Source organism: Chrysoperla carnea, chromosome 2, assembly GCF_905475395.1.
Source record: "Chrysoperla carnea chromosome 2, inChrCarn1.1, whole genome shotgun sequence".
Classification (NCBI taxonomy): domain Eukaryota; kingdom Metazoa; phylum Arthropoda; class Insecta; order Neuroptera; family Chrysopidae; genus Chrysoperla; species Chrysoperla carnea.
Genome location: NC_058338.1, coordinates 92,668,304 through 92,688,004, shown reverse-complemented (window position 1 = coordinate 92,688,004; position 19,701 = coordinate 92,668,304). Strand labels below are relative to the sequence as shown.

Below are 19,701 nucleotides of genomic sequence, written 5' to 3'. Positions count from 1 at the left end.
AATTTAAATAAAAAGATTTACCTACATAAGTTTTGTCTATGATTCTAAAGCCATTATAACTAAAAAAATTGTGCCATAGTTGAAAAATATTGTAAATAAAATCAATTTTTGAATTAAAAACAATTTTGGCCAAAATGAATATTCAATTTTTTTTAAATCATAAAGGGGAGAGCAGTTTAATAAATAGCAATGCGATTGTATAGGTACAAAAAAAAGAAAGCTTGTAAAAAGGGCTTAGAGCAGCGGGCTAATGTCTCAATCAAATCTTAATTACAAAAAAAATATTGCTACTGTCTTGTGTTGTGTTTTCGCTTCACAACTACAAATTTTTGAATGTTGTGATTTTTACTTTTTAAGTGAATATATTTCGTAGTCAAAATATCTCATTAATCCATTAAATTTGTCAACTTTTATTGGGAAAAAATCATTCAGATTTATATCATCCGAAAATATATATAATTGGAATTGATTTATTCGTGTACGTATTTTTCTATCGTACAAAAGTGACAATAAGAGAAAAAATGAGGTTCAATTTTTTTAATTAAAAAAAAAATGTGTATCTATCTCAGGAAATTTAAATTTATTTTGATTTGAAATTCATGATGATATAAATCTATTCTTTTGTTTGGGGAATTAATAATTTTACGGCCAAGAGAATCCATTTTATATGAAATCAAAATGGCGTCATAATTTTCATTTCTGACCACAGTGTGGTGCTTGTGTCGTTATATGAGTAAAGTTTTCGAGGCCGCCAATAACTAAATTTTAATATTTCCCCATTTAATCATCGTATATTTGATTGTTGCTTAGATTTCTAATATTATCCTACCCGCATATAAATTATAAATAAATAAACAATTAAGTTTAAAAACAAATATCTGTTCGCTTTTTAATCACTTATAAAATCTTAAACAAAAACAAGCTTAAATATATATTGTAAGTTTACTTATTATTGCGATTTTTTTACAATCACAGATGTCTATACTTACGCTAGATTGTTAACTATTTCGAGATTATATGTCTCATAAGATTTTATGGATATGCTAGGTGGCTACTATATTCAGTATAATTTTTCGATGTTATCGGCTGTAGAGAAGTTGTAGGCCATTCATAACAAGGATTTCACGCCAATCAAAGAATGATTTCATGCCAATCAAAATTGTATAAATCCTTCTTCAAATCAAAATGAGAGAATCCTTCTTTTCAACAACCCAATGAAAATAGGTTAACTTATTTTGTCGCCAATAAAATATATACGCGATCCTTAATACCGTAAAAGAAATAGGGGAATTTTTAGCAATTTGGATTGAATATAGACATTTGTGCTTACAATAAACATTTTTTTGTAGACAGTGTAATAAAAATGAGGGAAATTTTTTTATTTATGAAGAATTTTTGAAATTTTAAAATAAAAATTGTAAGTATTTTTTGTTATTTTTAAAAAATCGTTGGTTTCATAATTTTTTTTTTATTCCTCAAGTATGTCTGTGATAAACAACACAAATAAAAAAAAAGAGATAGTTTCAAAAAAAATATCATTCATAGACTTCTAAAAGGATATTAAACTCTCTTGATGGAAAAAATATTTGAAGAAAAAATAAGTCTTAGGAATTTAGGAAAGAATATTCTGAAAAAGCCTTAGGAACTCTGAACAACTCTGAATTTCTCAACGTTTTTTGACTGTCTAATGTCCTAAGCCTTTTTCAGAGTTTCTAATACTTCTTAAGACTCATTCTTTCTTCAAATATTTTTTCCACCAAGATCTTGTAGATTTTCTGTTATTTTATAAGTAGGTATCATTAATTTTAATTGTATAATTATTTTTTAAATAAAAGCACTGTATAATTATTTAAAAGCAAATTACGCCAATATTTTTTAAGTCAAATATGACTAACTTAACTCACTTTAAACAAGATATTATGTTTATAACATGTATTTTAACTCCTACTTACATTTAATATTATGTTTAAACTGAAAAAAAATGATAGTAGCCTGAAGCATCAACCTCTTATTAAAACTCCAGGTTAAAAGTTAGGCTATTTTGATATTATTTTTTTCTGTAAATGGCATTTTAGGTTGTTCAAAAACAAAAAACCTATCTACAAATTTAATAAATTAATGATGTCACATTAATTAATACAATTAATTAACTTTTATTCAGTATTATTAAAAATAATTAGCCTCTTCCACATTTTTAATTGGATATAAAATTTGTAGGTCAGCTTAGAATACAATATTTATTTTCAACAAACGGAAAAATAAATACAATAGTGGAGTAATTTATATCAGAAAATTTGTTTAGTACCTTGGTTGAAAATACTGAGAATTAAATTAAACACTCGTTTTTTGCATTAAATGGGAGAGGGTGGATTTTAAGTGCTTACGTCAGATTTTATCCCACCCGTCGAAGTATAGAGGCTTCTCGGTATAGCCTTTAGAATCTGAAACAAATTTTGTTTTATGGAGTTGGTTGATTTATAAAAACGGGTACCATCTTCCACGTCATGTGCTTTGTGGTTCCCGAAACAAAAGAAAGTAGGTTTAGAGATATCTGATGCATACAATGGTTTTTTTTGTTCAAATCCAGTTTTGATTTTTGGCAGACTTGTATATGATGTTGGTCCAATAAATAATCCAATAAAATGAAAAAAAAAAAACGTAAAAATTTCCTCTTTTTTTGTCAAATTTTGGCGATTATAATCTTAAGGAACTAGTTTTTGATAATACTTTTTTTAGGACGCTTTTAAAGTAAACTAAATTTGCTACCATATGAGACTAGAATTGTCTCTGTAGACCTAATAATTTCCGAGATAAAACCATTCAAAATTTATCAACTTAACTTTATACATTAGAGCTTGCGTTAAATTCGGTAGTTCTGATTTTTTGCAGACTTGTTTATTTTGTGTAATTTGTGACCTCGCCGAGCGAGATTTACGCCGAGCGTAACTTAGTAATAATTCGAAAACCGGGGAAATTTAGTTTTTTTCCAGATTTTACTTATTTTTTGATAGTATTTTTTTCAGAATTTTAGTAGACTAAATTTTCTACAATATAAGACTAGAATTGTCTCTGTAGACCCAAAAATTTCCGAGATAAACCTTTTCAAAGTTTATCGTTTTTTCTAACCATTTTTTGCAATATTCTGTGGTTCTGAATAAATTTTGACCCTGATTCTTCCTAACTCCTCGTAAATCTCGAAAAATGCCGAATTCTTTACGGAGTTTTTTTTTATTGACAAAGTTGTGTTCGGCGCTCGAGCTTAAAAACTTGGATTATTCATTGGATCACCATCATAACGACGCAATCTCTAATGTATAAAGGTACTGGACTAGAAGCCCGAAATTTCGATAAAACTGATTCACCTCAACCCTTTTCCAACATTTGACATGATATTCCGTTCTAAAAACATAATTTGAATCCCTTTTTGCAACCGATGCTGTAAACTGGATTAAAGAGCAAGCTACTAACTTAAAATAACCTAGACTTTCAAACTAGGAAATCAATTTTGGATAGAAAGCACAAGTTCTGCGAATTTTATATCGAATTAATATTGTGAATGAGGCTGATTCTATAGTGTATAAGTATTGTACACTAATTGTGTATAGTACCAAAGATTTAAATTTATCTATTTTTATTTCTAACTCGAAATTAAGTATGTGATTTTAGATTTATATAATAAAAAATATATTCTTGTTTATTAAAAAAAACAAAAACAAACCGCTCACGGGTATTCGATTTAAAAAGAAATTTAGATGAAAAAAAAAACATATCGTTTGTCTATATTTTTTTGCTTTAGAAATTTGTGCCTAAATTGCGTATAAAATTAGCCTTAGTAAATATTATTTAGAAACAAAAAATTATTCTAAAATCACAAACTTATAATAATTCTTCGACTTTTATATTGCATTTCATTCGAAAATTTCGCGAACTCGAATCTGATAACATTAAAGTTGAACAAATTTCACTTTTTTTACGACGTTTTTATTTTATTTTTTCTTTTTTTTTCTATGTTTTATAAATAATTTATAATAATTCGAATCGATCGATAAATGAGATGTAATTATTTAATCCTTTTCTTATCCCCTATTATATACTTTCATTTGTAATATTTTTCTGAACTCAATGTTGTTTCTTTTGTGAATTGTAAATATTCGCCGATTATAATTATTATAGTCCAAGTGTTGACCATATGTATTCAACCGACATTGCATAATTTTTAGCTTTTAGGAAAAATGTTAGAAAAAAAAAGAATAAGATTCACGATACATTCTATACAATTTTGATCAAATCTGAATAGTAATCCAATTCAAGATCTAATTAGAGTTTTGTTTGAGATATTAGTTACGTTAATGACGATAACTTTTTGTGCGTGCGGCTTTCTATCTATTCTAATTTCTATCTATTTCTAAAAAAAATCGGAATACCGGAAAATCATTAAGTAATTTTAAAAGTTATTTCGTGCAGATGACATAATAGGCCTTTTTCCTGATGTCGATTTCAATGTGCGAGAATATATGACAAAATCTGAAATCAAAATTAAAATCGATTGATTAATATAAAATATATAAGCAATTATATTATTTTTTTCTATCTTATTCTTGCAAAACAACTTTTAATTTGTAGTCTCTATGACAATTGCAAGTTATGACGTCACCGCGTATTATTTTCCTTTCTTTTTATTTGTACATTTAAATCGTTCATATTTTCGTAGTTATTGATGTTATCCAAAAATTCATTTCATACGATGTTTTGGTTCGATAACGAACGTGTTTAGAAGCAATAAAATAATTTTAGGACAAAGAGCCATTGTAAGGAGAGTACATTCCTAATTAGATTATTTATTGTATTTCTAACAGGATTTGGAATAAATTATATAGAAAGTATCGAATTTTTTATGACTATCTTCTAATTTTTTTCTAGAAACTAATTGGATATTCGATACCGATTAAATTTATACGATCAACGCGATATTATGGACATTTTTTCATTGATATTGTAATTATGTACATAAATATCCATTCAATTTATTTAACAAAAATTATAAAAACAATTAATTAACCAAATAAAGTAAATAATTGGATCATATTAAATATTATTATTGTTTTTATTTTATTGGTAAATAAAAAAAAAAAAAAAGATATGGTATTAATATCTCATTGTAAATTTAATTTTTACCATACAATAATTAATTATTAATAATTGTTATCTATTTTGAATTAATTCATTTCATATGATGCCATTAAATTTAACTTACGTACCTATTAATATATAAAATTTTAATAAAAGTACATACAAAAAAATGTAATACAATTTCCTTTTAATAAAAATATAAAGCAATTTATTTCTGGTTTTTATTTTTTTCTATTTTACCTTTTCCTCTTACTGCTTATACTTATAGATCACTCGAAAAAATATTCTCAAAAACATTTCCTTGGAAAAATAAGTAAAAAAACAATTGACTAGGTTAATTGTTGAATACCCTGTATAAAAGGTGCTGACTGTCATCGAAAACCTTTCACAAGACCACTAGTTGAATTTACCTGCAAATTTTCAACTATCTATCGTTTATAGTTTTGCAGAAAATGGACAACAAACTTTTGCCATGTTACAAACAAATGTTATTTAATTTTTTTATAAGGAACATTTTTTAATTTTAAACTTTTGTTCTATATTTAACGGTTTACAAGATCCAATTGACCTATGTTGCTCATTTACGAACTCATTTTTTACGTCTTAAGCACGCTATGGAATAATTAGGTGATTTTATGAACTCCTATACCAAAATTTTGATTGTATATTCAATAATTCTAGGTGTTACAAATCCTGGACTGAAATTAGTATATCTTGACATAAATATCATATACAGTGGAACTTCGATAACTCGAGCCTTAAAACAAATAGTTCGAGATACAGAGGATTTAATTGCTAAAAGACGTAATTATATTTTACAGAGTATGTACAAATTTGTTCTATTAATAGCTCACAGGGAAATAACATTTTGTTTGAGTTTCAAAGACAATATAATTCGAGATATCGAGTATTTAGGGGTTCAGCGGAAGCGAATGGCATTTTTTTTCGACTTATGGAGAATTACGACTTAACGAGGTTCGAGTTATCGAGGTTCCACTGTAAACAGGGTATAATAAGCTTGAAAATTTTTAATTGTTAATTTTTTTTGTTGAAAGAGGTATTCTTAAAAGGTAAAAAAATTGTTACTATGTCTAATAAAAAATAAATTTAAAAAATCAAAAAACCCGACTGCGTTAAATAAAAACTGAAAAGAAAAAAAAAACAAGTTCAGTTTACATAACGAATTTAACAGTCGGGATCAGAGATTATAATTTTTAAATTAAAAACTATAATCTGTGGTCAAGATCCATTATTGGGAAAATATGAGTTAAGCCGGTTTAGATTTTAATGGGCCCGACTGTTCGCTACGTAAATTTGTTTTTTCTTTTCAGATTTTATTAAACGCAATCGGGTTTTTTGATTATTTAAATTTATTATTTTATTTTCAAATATCTATTCAATGATACCCCATTTACCATGCGTAGTGCCTTGACTTTCATTTTCAGCAGTAGCTCTAGCGGCCAAACACGTGAGCCAATTTTAATGATTCTCACGTTAATCAACATTTTTGACTACCTTTGGTTGAATTTCGCTAAGCAAATTTTGAGAGAGATATTCGTTAGCTCAGAAACTATTAAACATATTTGGTTTAAAAAATAAACTCTTGGCAAAAAAATTAGAAACAAATTGAAAGTAGGAGGTAAAGAAAGAAATGTTCATTGATTTAATTTCAGAAATAGTTTTATTGAGTTTTAAATAATAAAAAATCCATACACTTAAAATTTCAAAGCAAATAGAATTTACTTATGACATTCCTTTTAAACAATTTAATACTTCATTACACATCGTCCGAATTTCAGAATTACTCAGAAATTCACATTTAAGTACAGCGTTAGCAATTGCTAACGTATCCTCACAATTATTCGCTTTCACCCAAACTTTTCCATTCAATCCAACTACAATTTCATGTTTAATTTCCTTTCCCAAAAGTTGTAACAACGGACAACTTGAATTTAAAATCTTATACACAACATTTAAACTACAATTAAATATAAATCCATCTTTCAACACACCAAATCGATCCGATTTAAAATTATGATCAATACAAACTAATTCTGGTTCTACATCCGAACCAGCGGCTAATAATCGTCCATAAATTACATCACCAACAGCAACTTCAGGTTTATACTTTTTAGAAGCCCCTTCAAATGCTAGAAAGGATAAACTTGCTTGTTCACTTGCACCAATATCTAATTTTAATGCTTCTGATGATTTATTTGTAACGACTCCAAGTATGGATTCACCTTTGGCAGGAACATAACGCCTTTGATAGAAATCTACCCAAAATGTATTTGGGTTTTTTTTACGAAGTATACCAGAATTTGTTATGAATATTTCATTTCCAACTTTCTTCAAACCTGGTCCGATGATTATTTTCATTTTTTTGTCAATTTTTAAACAATCTTCATTTATTATGTCACCCGGTATTACAATATCTTCGTTTTTAACTTTCATTTTAGAATAATCGTACAATTTAAAATAAACTAATTACTATTTTTTATAAATTAAATATTTAAGGTTATATTTATTTTCGATTACATTTCGCACATGTTTAATGTTAAATTAAAATGTAAAAGAAAAACAAATAATTGCAATTAATGCACTATTTGAGTAAAAAAGAGAGAGTATTATACAATAACCATGTAATCGATCTCTTTTTAAAGTTTGTTTTTACTATTTTCGTGGCCATTATATTTTTATCTTTCTCAGCATTTTGTATTGTGTATGAATGTATTTCTATTTTTTGAGAATCGATTTAGAAGGTGTTGTGGGTTCGAATCTAACTTGTATAATATTTTTTTCTAATACACACTATTTATTACTTTTTATACCATGTATATATGAAATATACATAGTATTATAAGTTTAGTCCCAAGTTTGTAACGCTTAAAAATATTGATGCTACAAAAAAAAAATTGGTATAGGTGTTCATAAAATCACCTAATTAATCCATTTCCGGTTGTCCGTCCGTCCGGCCGTCCGGCCGTCCGTCCGGCCGTCCGTCCGTCCGTCTGTGGTCACGATTACTCAAAAACGAAAAGAGATATCAAGCTGAAATTTTTACAGCGTGCTAAGGACGTAAAAAGTGAGGTCAAGTTCGTAAATGAGCAACATGGGTCAATTGGGTCATGGGTCCGTAGTACCCATCTTGTAAACCGTTAGAGATAGAATAAAAGTTTAAATGTAAAAAATGTTCCTTGCAAAAAAATAAACAACTTTTGTTTGAAACATTTTTTTGTAAACATCACTGTTTACCCACGAGGGCGTTAATTAGGTACAAATTTTATAGTATGTATTAATATAGGAATATCAAAGTGAATATCTTTTGTTATTTACATGACGTCAAAAAAAACCAACGATTGCGCATCAACACTTGCGCATTATATGAGAATATCAGTTAAATATGTCAGATATGTATGTATGTGAAATGTGACAGAGTTATCAACACTGCCTATACATGGTATTTCAACAATTAACTCAGTCAATTGTTTGTTTTCACTTGTTTTTATTTAAAATTTAATCTCCTAGGTCGTACGGAAATTTATGTACATCACGAAAATTTATAACGATATGACTGTAAGACTTGTATTCTATTTTCCAAGGCTACATTTTCACCCTTCACCTCTATGGATAGAAAACACCATAAAAATTTAAAAAAAAAAAAGTGCTTTTTAAAAAATCAATGTTTTATCCATTTCCGGTTAAATCGGAAATGCAACAAACTCTTTTTTTCTCTCTAAAACGAATCTGAAATGATCTGCAACTTAAATGCAAGTTTGAAGAAATAAATACAGGGTTATAGCTTAATAATTAACGAAGGTCCCACAGAAATGTGATTAAATTGCGAGATATGAAAAATTTATAGAAAATCGGTCATCGACTTTCAGTATGACATCATAAACATCCAAATTGTATCGATCTTTCATAAATATTTCATATATACTTCTGGTTGCATGTTAACAAACTTCCGTTCAAAAGTAATTCTAATAGGTAAAAAATGTTTTAAGCGTTTTTTTACATGCTTGAAACTTGAAACATTTAAGGAGACTACATAATATTACAGTCACAATCATTTAAAATTATACCCACTGAAATGCTTGTGATCTACCCTCATTTTACGTTCATCAAATTATTAACAAATTTTTGAAACACTCTTACTGCATGAAACTATATCAATTTGTTTCTAACATGTCCCTGCAGACTCAATTCAAAAGAAATTTTATTAATAGCAATTGTTTGTTTTTTTTTAAGTCATGTAAGTAAAGAAAGATAGTCACTCGTAACTGATATTCCCATATAATACATACCAACATATTGGATCAGTGATGTTTACGAAAAAATTTTTCAAACAAAAGTTGTTAATTTTTTATAAGAAACAGTTTTTATATTTAAACTTTTGTTCTATCTCTAACGGTTTACAAGTTGGGTCAAAATCTAAGTTGGTCATTTACCAACCTAACTAACCTCATTTTTTACGTCCTGAACGCGCTTTAAAAATAAGCTTAGACAACCGGAAATGGATTTATACTGATCTCTATATAACTGTGTAGAGGATCTAGATGTCGTAAAATAAAATTTATGGCGTAAAACAGCGCCTAAGAATGAGTGCCTGGGAACTAAATAAAACCAATCAATTTAATCGTCATATAGAGGTCTCTATATATTTTTTAGTTCTAGTGTATATCTATATATCTCAAATTCAATGCATGGGATCCTCTATCTATATGTTATATATGTCTATGGGATTTTATGAACACCTATACCAAAATTTTGTTCACCAACATCAATATTTTTAAGCGTCATAAACTTGGGACTAAACTTAGTATACCTTGATATATTTCATATATACATGATATATAAAAACAAAATTGAAAAGGGAATTTTCATTCTAGAATAATGATATATATTTATTTTTCAGAAAGAGGAAAATAAAAAATGATTCCCTAGCTTTTTCATTTTCCAAATGTAAGAAATTTTTTTTTTATTAATATTTTTATTATTATTTAAATTGATTTCTTAGCTTCCTGAGAATTCCTTGCAGAATATGTTAAATCCTATATAGTCTCCTTAACCGTATAATAATAATAATATTATTGATTAATATAGTATGTGAAAACGTTGGAAAATTGCACTTCGCCTCCTCTCTAAACATATATTTACACAAAATATAACGAGATGTCTCTCAATCAAATCAGTTTTCGCAATGCCCTATTACATGTTTGATACATAATCGAGAGTCATTTTCCATGACAAAAAAAAGAAAATTTTTGGTTTAAAATAACTAAGGGAGGCAATGCTTTTTTAAGAACAAACATACATGTGTCTGATAATGCTAATAATGGAAGCTCTTCATCAAAGAAATGCTAATGGTAATTAATTATAATTTTTAATATTTAATAATTATTAATGTTTTGTTCTTTAGCATGCATGAAAATTCTTATTGTTATTTGTCCTTGACCTAACAAACAACATATAAACTAATAAAATAAATAATTATCCTTTTTTTGTTGTGTTTTTTTTTCTTTTGGAACGAATTAAAATCAATATATTTACATTAATTTAATTATAGTTAATAATCAATTAATTAATTAATTTCGATTTAGTAAATTAGCGATTATTTATTTATTTTAATATAAAATTTTTATTGGTGGTGGTTTTTTTTTTTGGTTGATCCTTATAACAAAAGCTGGACCAATTTGGATGTTTGATTTACAATGTATAATTTTTCTTTAAAAATACTTGTGACAGGACCATTGACATTATAGTTACATAAACAGAGCGTTAAATGATTTTAAGCGCTCCACACACATTCAACTTAGTTGACAATACGTAATATTGACAATCAAGTTGAACGTGTGTGGATATGTTGATGGTTGAAATTTCATGTTGCCAACTATGTTGATTTAAATCAAAAATTATATTCAACATTGTACAAGATTCATAATAATTCTATGAACTTCCATTTAACATTCGAAAATGGAAGTTTAACAAGTAAAATAGTCCACATATAGTAATTAAAATATTCAACTCTATAGAGAGATTCCATTCCATTATGTTATAATCACGAAATCTTTGGAAAAATAATTTTGATATTAAAATTGTCAACTTGGTTGGTACGTGTGTGCCAAACAAATTCAACTTGGTTGTTAACTATGGTTGTCAACGAAGTTGAATGTGTGTGGGGCACTTTAAGCGTGCCAACATCTGAGGTAATTACTTAGGTTAAATCCATTGTAGATTCTATGAAATTGTGTACGTGATAAGTATTTTTTAAAGTCAAAAATCGAAAAAGTTCATTGAAATAACGATGTACATTTTGTGATATCAAAATTTGACATTCAATGTATACTTGTTGATAAATGTCCCTATATTATTTTGATAAATGTATTTTTGTGATAAATGTCTCTAGCTGACCCAAGCAATTGCCTCAGAAGTTGGCACGCCTCTCGCTGCATGGAAAGATAGGCGATGCTTAGTCTATGTACTATAATGTCAATGGACAGGACAATACTTTCGAAGAAGGGGAAATGGTAAAATTAGTTCAAAAGTTTTGGCAAGTTGGCCTTCTTTATATTCCTTTTGTGATGTAACATTATTTTCAAATTTTACTAAAAGTATTCAAAATACGCTTTGTCATAAATATTTATTACTATTTTTCATTCGGTATAAACTGGTTGTTCTCGAGTTATTTCGATCTATAACAGAGTAATGCGAAACATACGAAAAACAAAATTATATTCGTCAAGTTTACAAATTTTTTTTTTTTTCAATATTAAGAATAAAATATGTCTTGATATTGAATTCCTCATTAAATTAAAAAAATTTACAATCCGTACGACCATAAACCAACCACTCGCGAATAAAAAATTAATTTAATTTTTGTTAAACCTTCTAAAATTTTAAAATAAGTAACTAATTAAAAAAATTTAACCTGCAGTTAAGACCTAAACTATGGAGGGTAGAGCTAAGGAAAACAATCTTAAATAAGAATCAAATGTAAAAAAGTGTCCAAATAACAGTTCTAAAATTTACCAGAATGGCGGTTGTATAGCAAAAGGTGTTTGACGTGTACTTCTCTGTCCTTCTCTAATAACCTGTTTAGATATTTATCTTACTCTTTTTACTTTGTGTTTGATGTGAACTTCTCTACCCTTCTCTAACAATTTAATTAAATCTTTATCTTATTTTTATTACTTTCTTTAAAAAAATACTCTTTTGCTACAGCAGCGCCACAAATTTGTATTTACAGAGATTATTCTCCTTATCTCTACCCTCCATAGCCTAAACATATAAGGCATCATGATGACGCTCGACGGTAACTTTATTTACAAGTGCTAGAGATAAATTGTAACAATGAGCAACAATAAAAAATAAAAATGAATTTTTTTTATAGTTTTTCCAAAAGGAAATTTATTTAAAGAAAAAGGAATTACATTTGTTGAAAATTGAGTAATTTTTCTTTAGTTACCATCTTGAAGTCAAACTACTATATTAGAGTGGTTTGTTAACGTCATTAAATTAACGGATAAAAAAGTGGCATTAATATTTAATTTTTGATCTATTTCAAATGAAGACTAAAAATACTTTATTTGTTATAACGAATAAAGTAAAAAAAATAAAACTATCTACTATACCATCCAAATTTCTTCAGCTGTTTTGGAATAATTGAATAATTAACCCCTAAATCGTAACAATTTACCTGTAGTAATGTCATCATCATTTTTAATACTAACATTAAAAAACTTAATTTATTTTGAATTTTTTTTTCACTTGCAGACTGACTGACAACTTTTCACTATGATTGGAAAATAATTCGGAAGAATGCCATGCACCGAAACCATCAAAACCTTCCAAAAATGGCAGCGGAAAATTGAAAAAATCGGTGCCGGTTGAAAAAGATACATACCAAAAATACTAGTTTTAATATCAAATATTACTGCAAAAATTAGCTTAATACATATCAAAAAAATAATATTTTAATTCTAAAATTTAAAAAATTCGACTGTTTTGCGTTTGTTAAAAAATAATAAATGCAAAATGACAAAATCTTCTTGTTTACAATGTAAGCATTTAATTTCAATTTTAATTTATATTTTTGTGTCAAAATCTTTATTCAATACTTATCAGGAGTCCCCATTTGATACAGTTACTTTAGCATAAGAATGAGTTTAACCTCGGAGTGAGAGATAATTAGCTGAATTCTAAAAGTTGTCTCAAAAGTCTCATAAAATCTCGTATGTGCGTCTTAAGAGGGCAATGAGCACCATAACTGTAGCTGACTCACTGACTGATCTATACAAATTCTACTGATATCGCGATCCTCCAAAAAATCGGAAAACCTCGATTATCCAGAGGAGTGGGGGTTGGAGGGGGTCGTAGATCAGCCAGTGAGTCGAAGCTTCAGTTGTGGCTCTCATCGCCCTCAATCTCAAAAACGGTTGAGCGCATGAAAAAATGTTTCAAATTAGTCGCAAATTTTATGCTCTACAATTTTTATAACAGATGTTAACATCGTTGGAGCAATAAAAACCGAGATAATCACGAAAAACTGATTGTTTTGACCTTTGATCTTGATTTGAATAACTTGCAAAGCAGACACGAGATTTTAAGAAACGTTTGAGACAACTTTTAGAACGCCAAAAAGAAGCTATATTCGAAAATTCAGCTTATTATCGTTCATCCCGAGGTTCATCTCTAATTAGACTGGGCTAATTTTTTTTTTGCCCGTATAAAACTTAACCTTAAATTAATGTAATAAAAAAATTGTATAATAATAAATTATCATTTAACTATATGCTAAAATCATCGACTAGAGACTCAGTCTTTTAAGACTCCATTGCTCCGGAAAGCTGCCAAGAACGCCTGCTAAAGCTTGCGTTGATGAATAACGAGCTTAATTTAGCTGGTTATGTGCTGCTTTAGCTACAGTAGCTTTTGTAAAAGACAATTTTTTAATATACAGGGTGGGCCATTTTAATAATATACACCGAAATATTTCGTTTTGTAGATGATCCTCAAAAGAAAACAAACAATTTTTGTTTAAAACATTTATTCGAAAAACTTTAGCTTTCGAAGGAAAGGCAACTTAAAAAAAATGTCATTCTTGCATTTAATCGAAAAAAAAACACGCTAACTACGAAAAATGCTTTAGCCAAAAGTTATCAAGAGCAATATAGGACTTTCCATTGTGTCCAAGACTTTGATCTACAATTTTCGATATAATTTAGTTTTGCATTTTTTTCGATTAAATGAAATAATGACATATTTTTAGTTCGCAGTTCCTCAAAACAAAATTGTTTCAAACAAAAATTGTTAGTTTTTTCTTTTATGAGGATCAACTTTCTAATTTAAAGTGTATCTCTATCTTTTACCGTTTAGGTTTCAAATTGGGTATTAACGAAACTCGAAGAATTAGATCCAATCTGATGTCAGAACATGATGTCCTCCATCAAACTCTACAATTTCTGTTATGTTAAGTTATGTTTTGATTGGTTAACTACAAAACGAGATGATATTTACGTGTATAGATTAAAATGGCCCACCCTGTATACTTATTCAAAACTTAATTCCAGGCATGACATTTTGTCGTTAAATTGTATAGTCAACGCAATTTCTTCAACGATAGAGTCGATGTTTACTACTAACCGGAGCAGTGAAGTCTTAGCTTTAGTGAGACAACTTGACATTTTCATTTTGTATAAACGTACTGTGATGTTGCATCTTCTCGGACACATCTGCAAGAAAGACGAACACGAAATCGCCTTGAGAACGCTTCATGACAGTAGTTTTTTTTATGGATTTGTATATATAAATGTGCTGATTTTATTAATTTTGTACAAAATATAGTTTTATTCATCTGAGCTTAGCTTTGCGTAAATTTAACTATATATGAAAAAACAACACTCCTTCCAGGAACAAATTTGGAGCTAGCTTCGTTAATTATAATGAAACGAATAAAATTGAAATATTTTTAATTTAAGGTCGACTGATTTCGTCCTCTAATGTAGTGCCTTCAGACGAAAATGAAGCGACCGCATCATTTGGCAAAGCCACAAAAGATTATCTGGAGAGTACTTCTCAAAGTTTAATCGTGCTACTAATTATGATTGCAGTTCTTTTATTTATTTTAACATACTGTTTATGGGGTACACCATGGTGTCGGTAAGTTTCAAAAACTGTCTTTGGATAAATTGAGCGGATTTTGATAATAAATTCGAAAAATTTTTGCAAATGCCTTAATTTTTTTTTAAATATGTTTCTTTTGTTCTAAAAAATACAGAAAAGAAGTTTTCCGGTTCCAGAACGAACCGCGTGATACATAGTTTTCTTATGGATTGAGACGAATAAAAAAAAGAAATGTTTGTTAAGAATTTCTGCATCATTGAACATAGCAAAATAACCTTAAAGTCTCAAGAAAACCGCTGTAACTTCATATTTTGAACTTTCCCTGATAAACTTTTCGAAAAATGAAGGAATTGAGTTGCAATTCTGGAAAAAGATGTAACTTATGATCATAAACAAGTGAAAACAAACAATTGACTGAGTTCATTGTTGAAATACCATGTATAGTCAGTGTTGATTTCTTTATCACATTACTCATACAATCATGTGACACATACATAACTAATAATCAAGTATAGTACATATTATAAAATTTCCGCCTAATTGGCGCCCTCACGGGTAAACAGTGATGTTTACGAAAAAATGTTTCAAACAATAGTTGTTTAATTTTTGATAAGGAACATTTTTTACACTTAAACTTTTGTTCCATCTCTAACGGTTTACAAGATTGACCTATGATGCTCATTTACGAACTTGACCTCACTTTTTACGTCCTGAGTACACTGTAAAAATTTCAGCTCGATGTCTTTTTTCGTTTTTGAGTTATCGTGTCCACAGACGGATGGACGGACGGACGGACGGACAACCGGAAATGGACTAATTAGGTGATTTTATGAACACCTGTGACAAAATTTTTTTCCTAGCATCATTATTTTTAAGCGTTACAAACTTGGGACTAAACTTAATATACTATGTATATTTCATATATACATGGTATAAAAAGGGTGGTATATTTTAGCCCGATACATAACTTTAATTTTGAGAAAAACGGATTTTTCTTGTACAGTTTAGGCGAATCATCGAATTTGCAAGTGCAATTTAAAAAAAAAAAAGCTAAAATCCAATCATTTTAAGTTACATCTTTTTCAAGAAATCAACTCAAAATGCATTCATTTTTCGAAAATTTACCAGAGAAAGTTGAAAATATTAGGTTACTACGGTTTTCTTCAAATTTTGAGGTTATTTTGCTATGTTTGGGGTTCGATAGCAAGCAAAGTTGATGCAAAAATTCGTACAAAAAAAATTTTTTTATATTCGTTTCAATTCGATCAATAGAAGCAGAGATATTCAAGGAAACGTCACCAAAGAAAACAATGTAGAGATAAAAACCAAGTGCAGATAAGGTCGTACGGATCGTTCCGGAACCGGAAAACTTTTTTTCTGTAATTTTTACAACAACAAAAAACATATTAAAAGAAAAATTAGCCATTTGCAAAAATTTTTCGAATTTATTATCAAAATCCGGTAGATTTATCCAACTATATCTGGAATTTTACTATAATTGCAATCGCTAATACCAATTAATCCTACAGATATTTTTGTCGCCGTCGATTATTCCCATGTTTTTATGCCCCCGATGATATGACAATATCATCTGGCTCTGTCACACCACGCACATATTCCAGTACAGGTGGTGTAAATAATTCAAGAGCATATCGTGGCGCACCAACTATTATTCTATTACCACAAGGTCGAATGTTGGTTGTGGATGGATCAATTATTGCACAATTTCGTGCAGACACACAAGGTGTTGATCTAATGGAATTAGGTCAAAGTATTGCATGGCAACGTCATCAAAGTACACCAAGTATTTTATCATCAGGAACAACTGATTCAAAGGATGGTTTAAATCAAATTATACCATTAACACGATTTTCACCTCCGTCGTATGAGAGTTTATTTGGAAATCAAGCGGTAAGTATCATTTTATTAAAAAAAGTAGTGTAAAAGTAACCACCCCAATTTGAAATACAGGAACTACGTGGGGAATTACTTCTTCGGTTGTGTGCTTTATCCGAAAATCTTATTTCTCGTAACCGAGAAACAAGAAGCCTCAGCTTGTTCAATGTGAATTTGAGCTTAGTTAAATTTAAAGGTCCTTTTGGACCTGTGCGATCACTTTTTCCAAAGCATCAATTTTTCCAGGCAAGACAACTACAATAACCCTCCTGTTTTCGGTTTCTCAAAACAAGCAGTTTAACGCCAAAGTATTTAGCCAGTTGTCTCTATACCAAAAATCGATGACGAAACTTTCACTAAGCTAACAAATATTACTCAGTAAGAGTTTTTTTAAAGAATATACAGGGTGCTTTTTTAACTTGACATATATACGTGAAACTGGAAAAATAAATTTAATTGGGGAAAATGCTTCAAAAGAATGTTAGTTTCAAAGGCACACATTTTATACCGGCATCGAATTCGATCTCAGTCTTCAGGATCAATTAAAACCTCTGATTCATAACTAACAAACATTATTAGATGAACGCTTTAAATTAGAAATTTGGTCTTTATAAATACAGTCTTGGTAAACATTCTTTGTTTGAAACATTTTTTTGTAAACCGAATAGTTTAGACAGACCAAAAACGGTCTTTATATAAAAACAAACCACTTTGATTGGATTTATTGGAAAATAATGTTCGAAGAGTGCCTAGATATCGCAGAAACAAGTATACGAAATAATAATTTTGATACGAAAAAACAATCTTGGGTAAAATTTTTCAGTGCGTTTTTGCCTAATGTATACGGTTTGCGGAAAAATGTTAACAAAAAATGTTACGTTTTTAATCAATAACAACTTTCCAATTTAAAGTTTTCATCGATCGATTATCACTTATGGAGTAGGGTGGAGCTTTTCATTGAGCTTGGAAATCTAGGTTAAGTTTAATGTATGCGTAAGATGCCAGCCTACACACTAACATTTTTCTGAAGCATTTTTATCGATAAAAGTTATTTTTCGAGTTTCCACCATATATGAACTTAAAAAAGACATCCTGTATATCCCTCCCTATCTTTTGTTTTTATGTTCCAGGCTTTAGAATCAGTTCTGTACGATCTTCCACCATCATACAGTGAAATAAATTTTCAATTACAACAATTAAATAATGCAATTAGTAGAGAATTTAGTAGTTTAAGTAACGGCCAACGTCAACGAACCTTTTACACAAGTGAAACGAATTTATCTCGTGCACAAAATACCGACGGACGGCGTTATCGTAGTGCTGATTTATTGGAAAATCATAATGAAACCGAACGAAATAATGGAACATCAACGATCATCTCAACAACATTAAATGTCAAACAGCAAAGTGAAGGTGATATTATCGATAGCACGAATATATTATTAAATCGTAATAATCAAGACGTTTCAAATCGTATAGTATTTAGATCGAATCCAATTGTTAATTTAGAACCGTTTATTGTTCGAGATATTTCGATGTCTCAACAACAACAACAAACGATCAATTCAAGTAGTAATAATGAGACTGCACAAATAAATAATAACGCACATTTTACAATCAATGTAGAAAATAGTAATTCTAGTAGAACAAATGAATCAGAACAGAATAATTCTGATGAACAACGCTCAACTATAACTAGTAGTCGTATACAATTCGATGAAAATATTCGTGAAAGTCGAGTGTAAATTATTTAAAAAAATTTATACAAAAATTTTTTTTTAAATTAATCTTTAGACTTATTTCAAACTTGGTGAACATCGTGAATTCTTTACATTTCCTGTTTCATTTTAAATCGTCACGTAGAAGGCATCTACTTTTAGTCCAACGATGAAAACAATGATCAATCTCACTGAATTCTTTTTAAAAGAACTTTAGAATGAGTGTTACGTTACGTCTTGAACGAAGACGTAGCGCAAAGCATCCATATTACCAATAGACTTTTTTCATGAAAAACAGAAATGCTTTTTGATAATTTTTTATGAAAATATAGGTCGAGTAGAACCTGTAACTCAAAAATTACGCATTTTTAACAATAAAAACACTATGAAAAAAATTGTCTAAAAGTCACAATATTTGAAATATTTTAAAACGATTTTTTTGGCTCCACCGCACACGTTATCTGTGATGTCAATCCGACAAGCAATCACAATAAAACAGTGTCAACAGTCGTGTTAATATATCATTATTATCAACTTTAAATGACGTCAAACCAACCTTCATTCAACTTCGTGTGTTTCCGAATCGTTTTCGCCAATTTGAATTTTAATGATTTTCATTGCCTGTTTTCTCGGTCATTTGGCTTCAAAAAAATCGGAGAAAAAAATTAGCCCATTTATCAAGACATTTAATTTGATTAAAAAAAAATGTGAAAAAGGTCTATTAATACTACTACTCGATAATAGATGACTCTGTTCTGTAAGTATGAAGTATTTCATCAACTGACAGCACGGATTTTCCAATTAAATTTTCGCTCTACGAAACATTTTCAAT

The 19,701-nt window shown here is 28.9% G+C and overlaps 2 protein-coding genes across 2 annotated transcripts; one reads left to right on the top strand and one right to left on the bottom strand.

The window, feature by feature from the left end:
• Positions 1–6,845: 6,845 nt before the first annotated feature.
• Positions 6,846–7,639, bottom strand: LOC123293852 (exosome complex component RRP40). The gene has a single exon (XM_044874809.1). It carries the CDS (start codon positions 7,582–7,584, stop codon positions 6,874–6,876), a length of 711 nt encoding a protein of 236 aa, XP_044730744.1. The 5' UTR covers positions 7,585–7,639; the 3' UTR covers positions 6,846–6,873.
• Positions 7,640–10,380: 2,741 nt separating this feature from the next.
• On the top strand, positions 10,381–18,896 carry LOC123293052. The gene is made up of 5 exons (XM_044873768.1): positions 10,381–10,499; positions 12,907–13,192; positions 15,111–15,291; positions 16,785–17,166; positions 18,282–18,896. The coding sequence occupies exons 2-5, from the start codon at positions 13,168–13,170 to the stop codon at positions 18,894–18,896; spliced, it is 1,203 nt and encodes a 400-aa protein (XP_044729703.1). The 5' UTR covers positions 10,381–10,499; positions 12,907–13,167.
• The last annotated feature ends 805 nt before the right edge of the window (positions 18,897–19,701 follow it).

Excerpts from the sequence above, each read along its gene's own strand:
- LOC123293852 (XM_044874809.1), bottom strand. The coding sequence starts at position 7,584 with ATGAAAGTTAAAAACGAAGATATTGTAATACCGGGTGACATAATAAAT.
- LOC123293052 (XM_044873768.1), top strand. The coding sequence starts at position 13,168 with ATGACAAAATCTTCTTGTTTACAAT. Across the intron at positions 13,193-15,110 it reads AAAATCTTCTTGTTTACAAT|GTCGACTGATTTCGTCCTCT; the intron begins GTAAGCATTTAA and ends TTTTAATTTAAG. Across the intron at positions 15,292-16,784 it reads TGGGGTACACCATGGTGTCG|ATATTTTTGTCGCCGTCGAT; the intron begins GTAAGTTTCAAA and ends TTAATCCTACAG.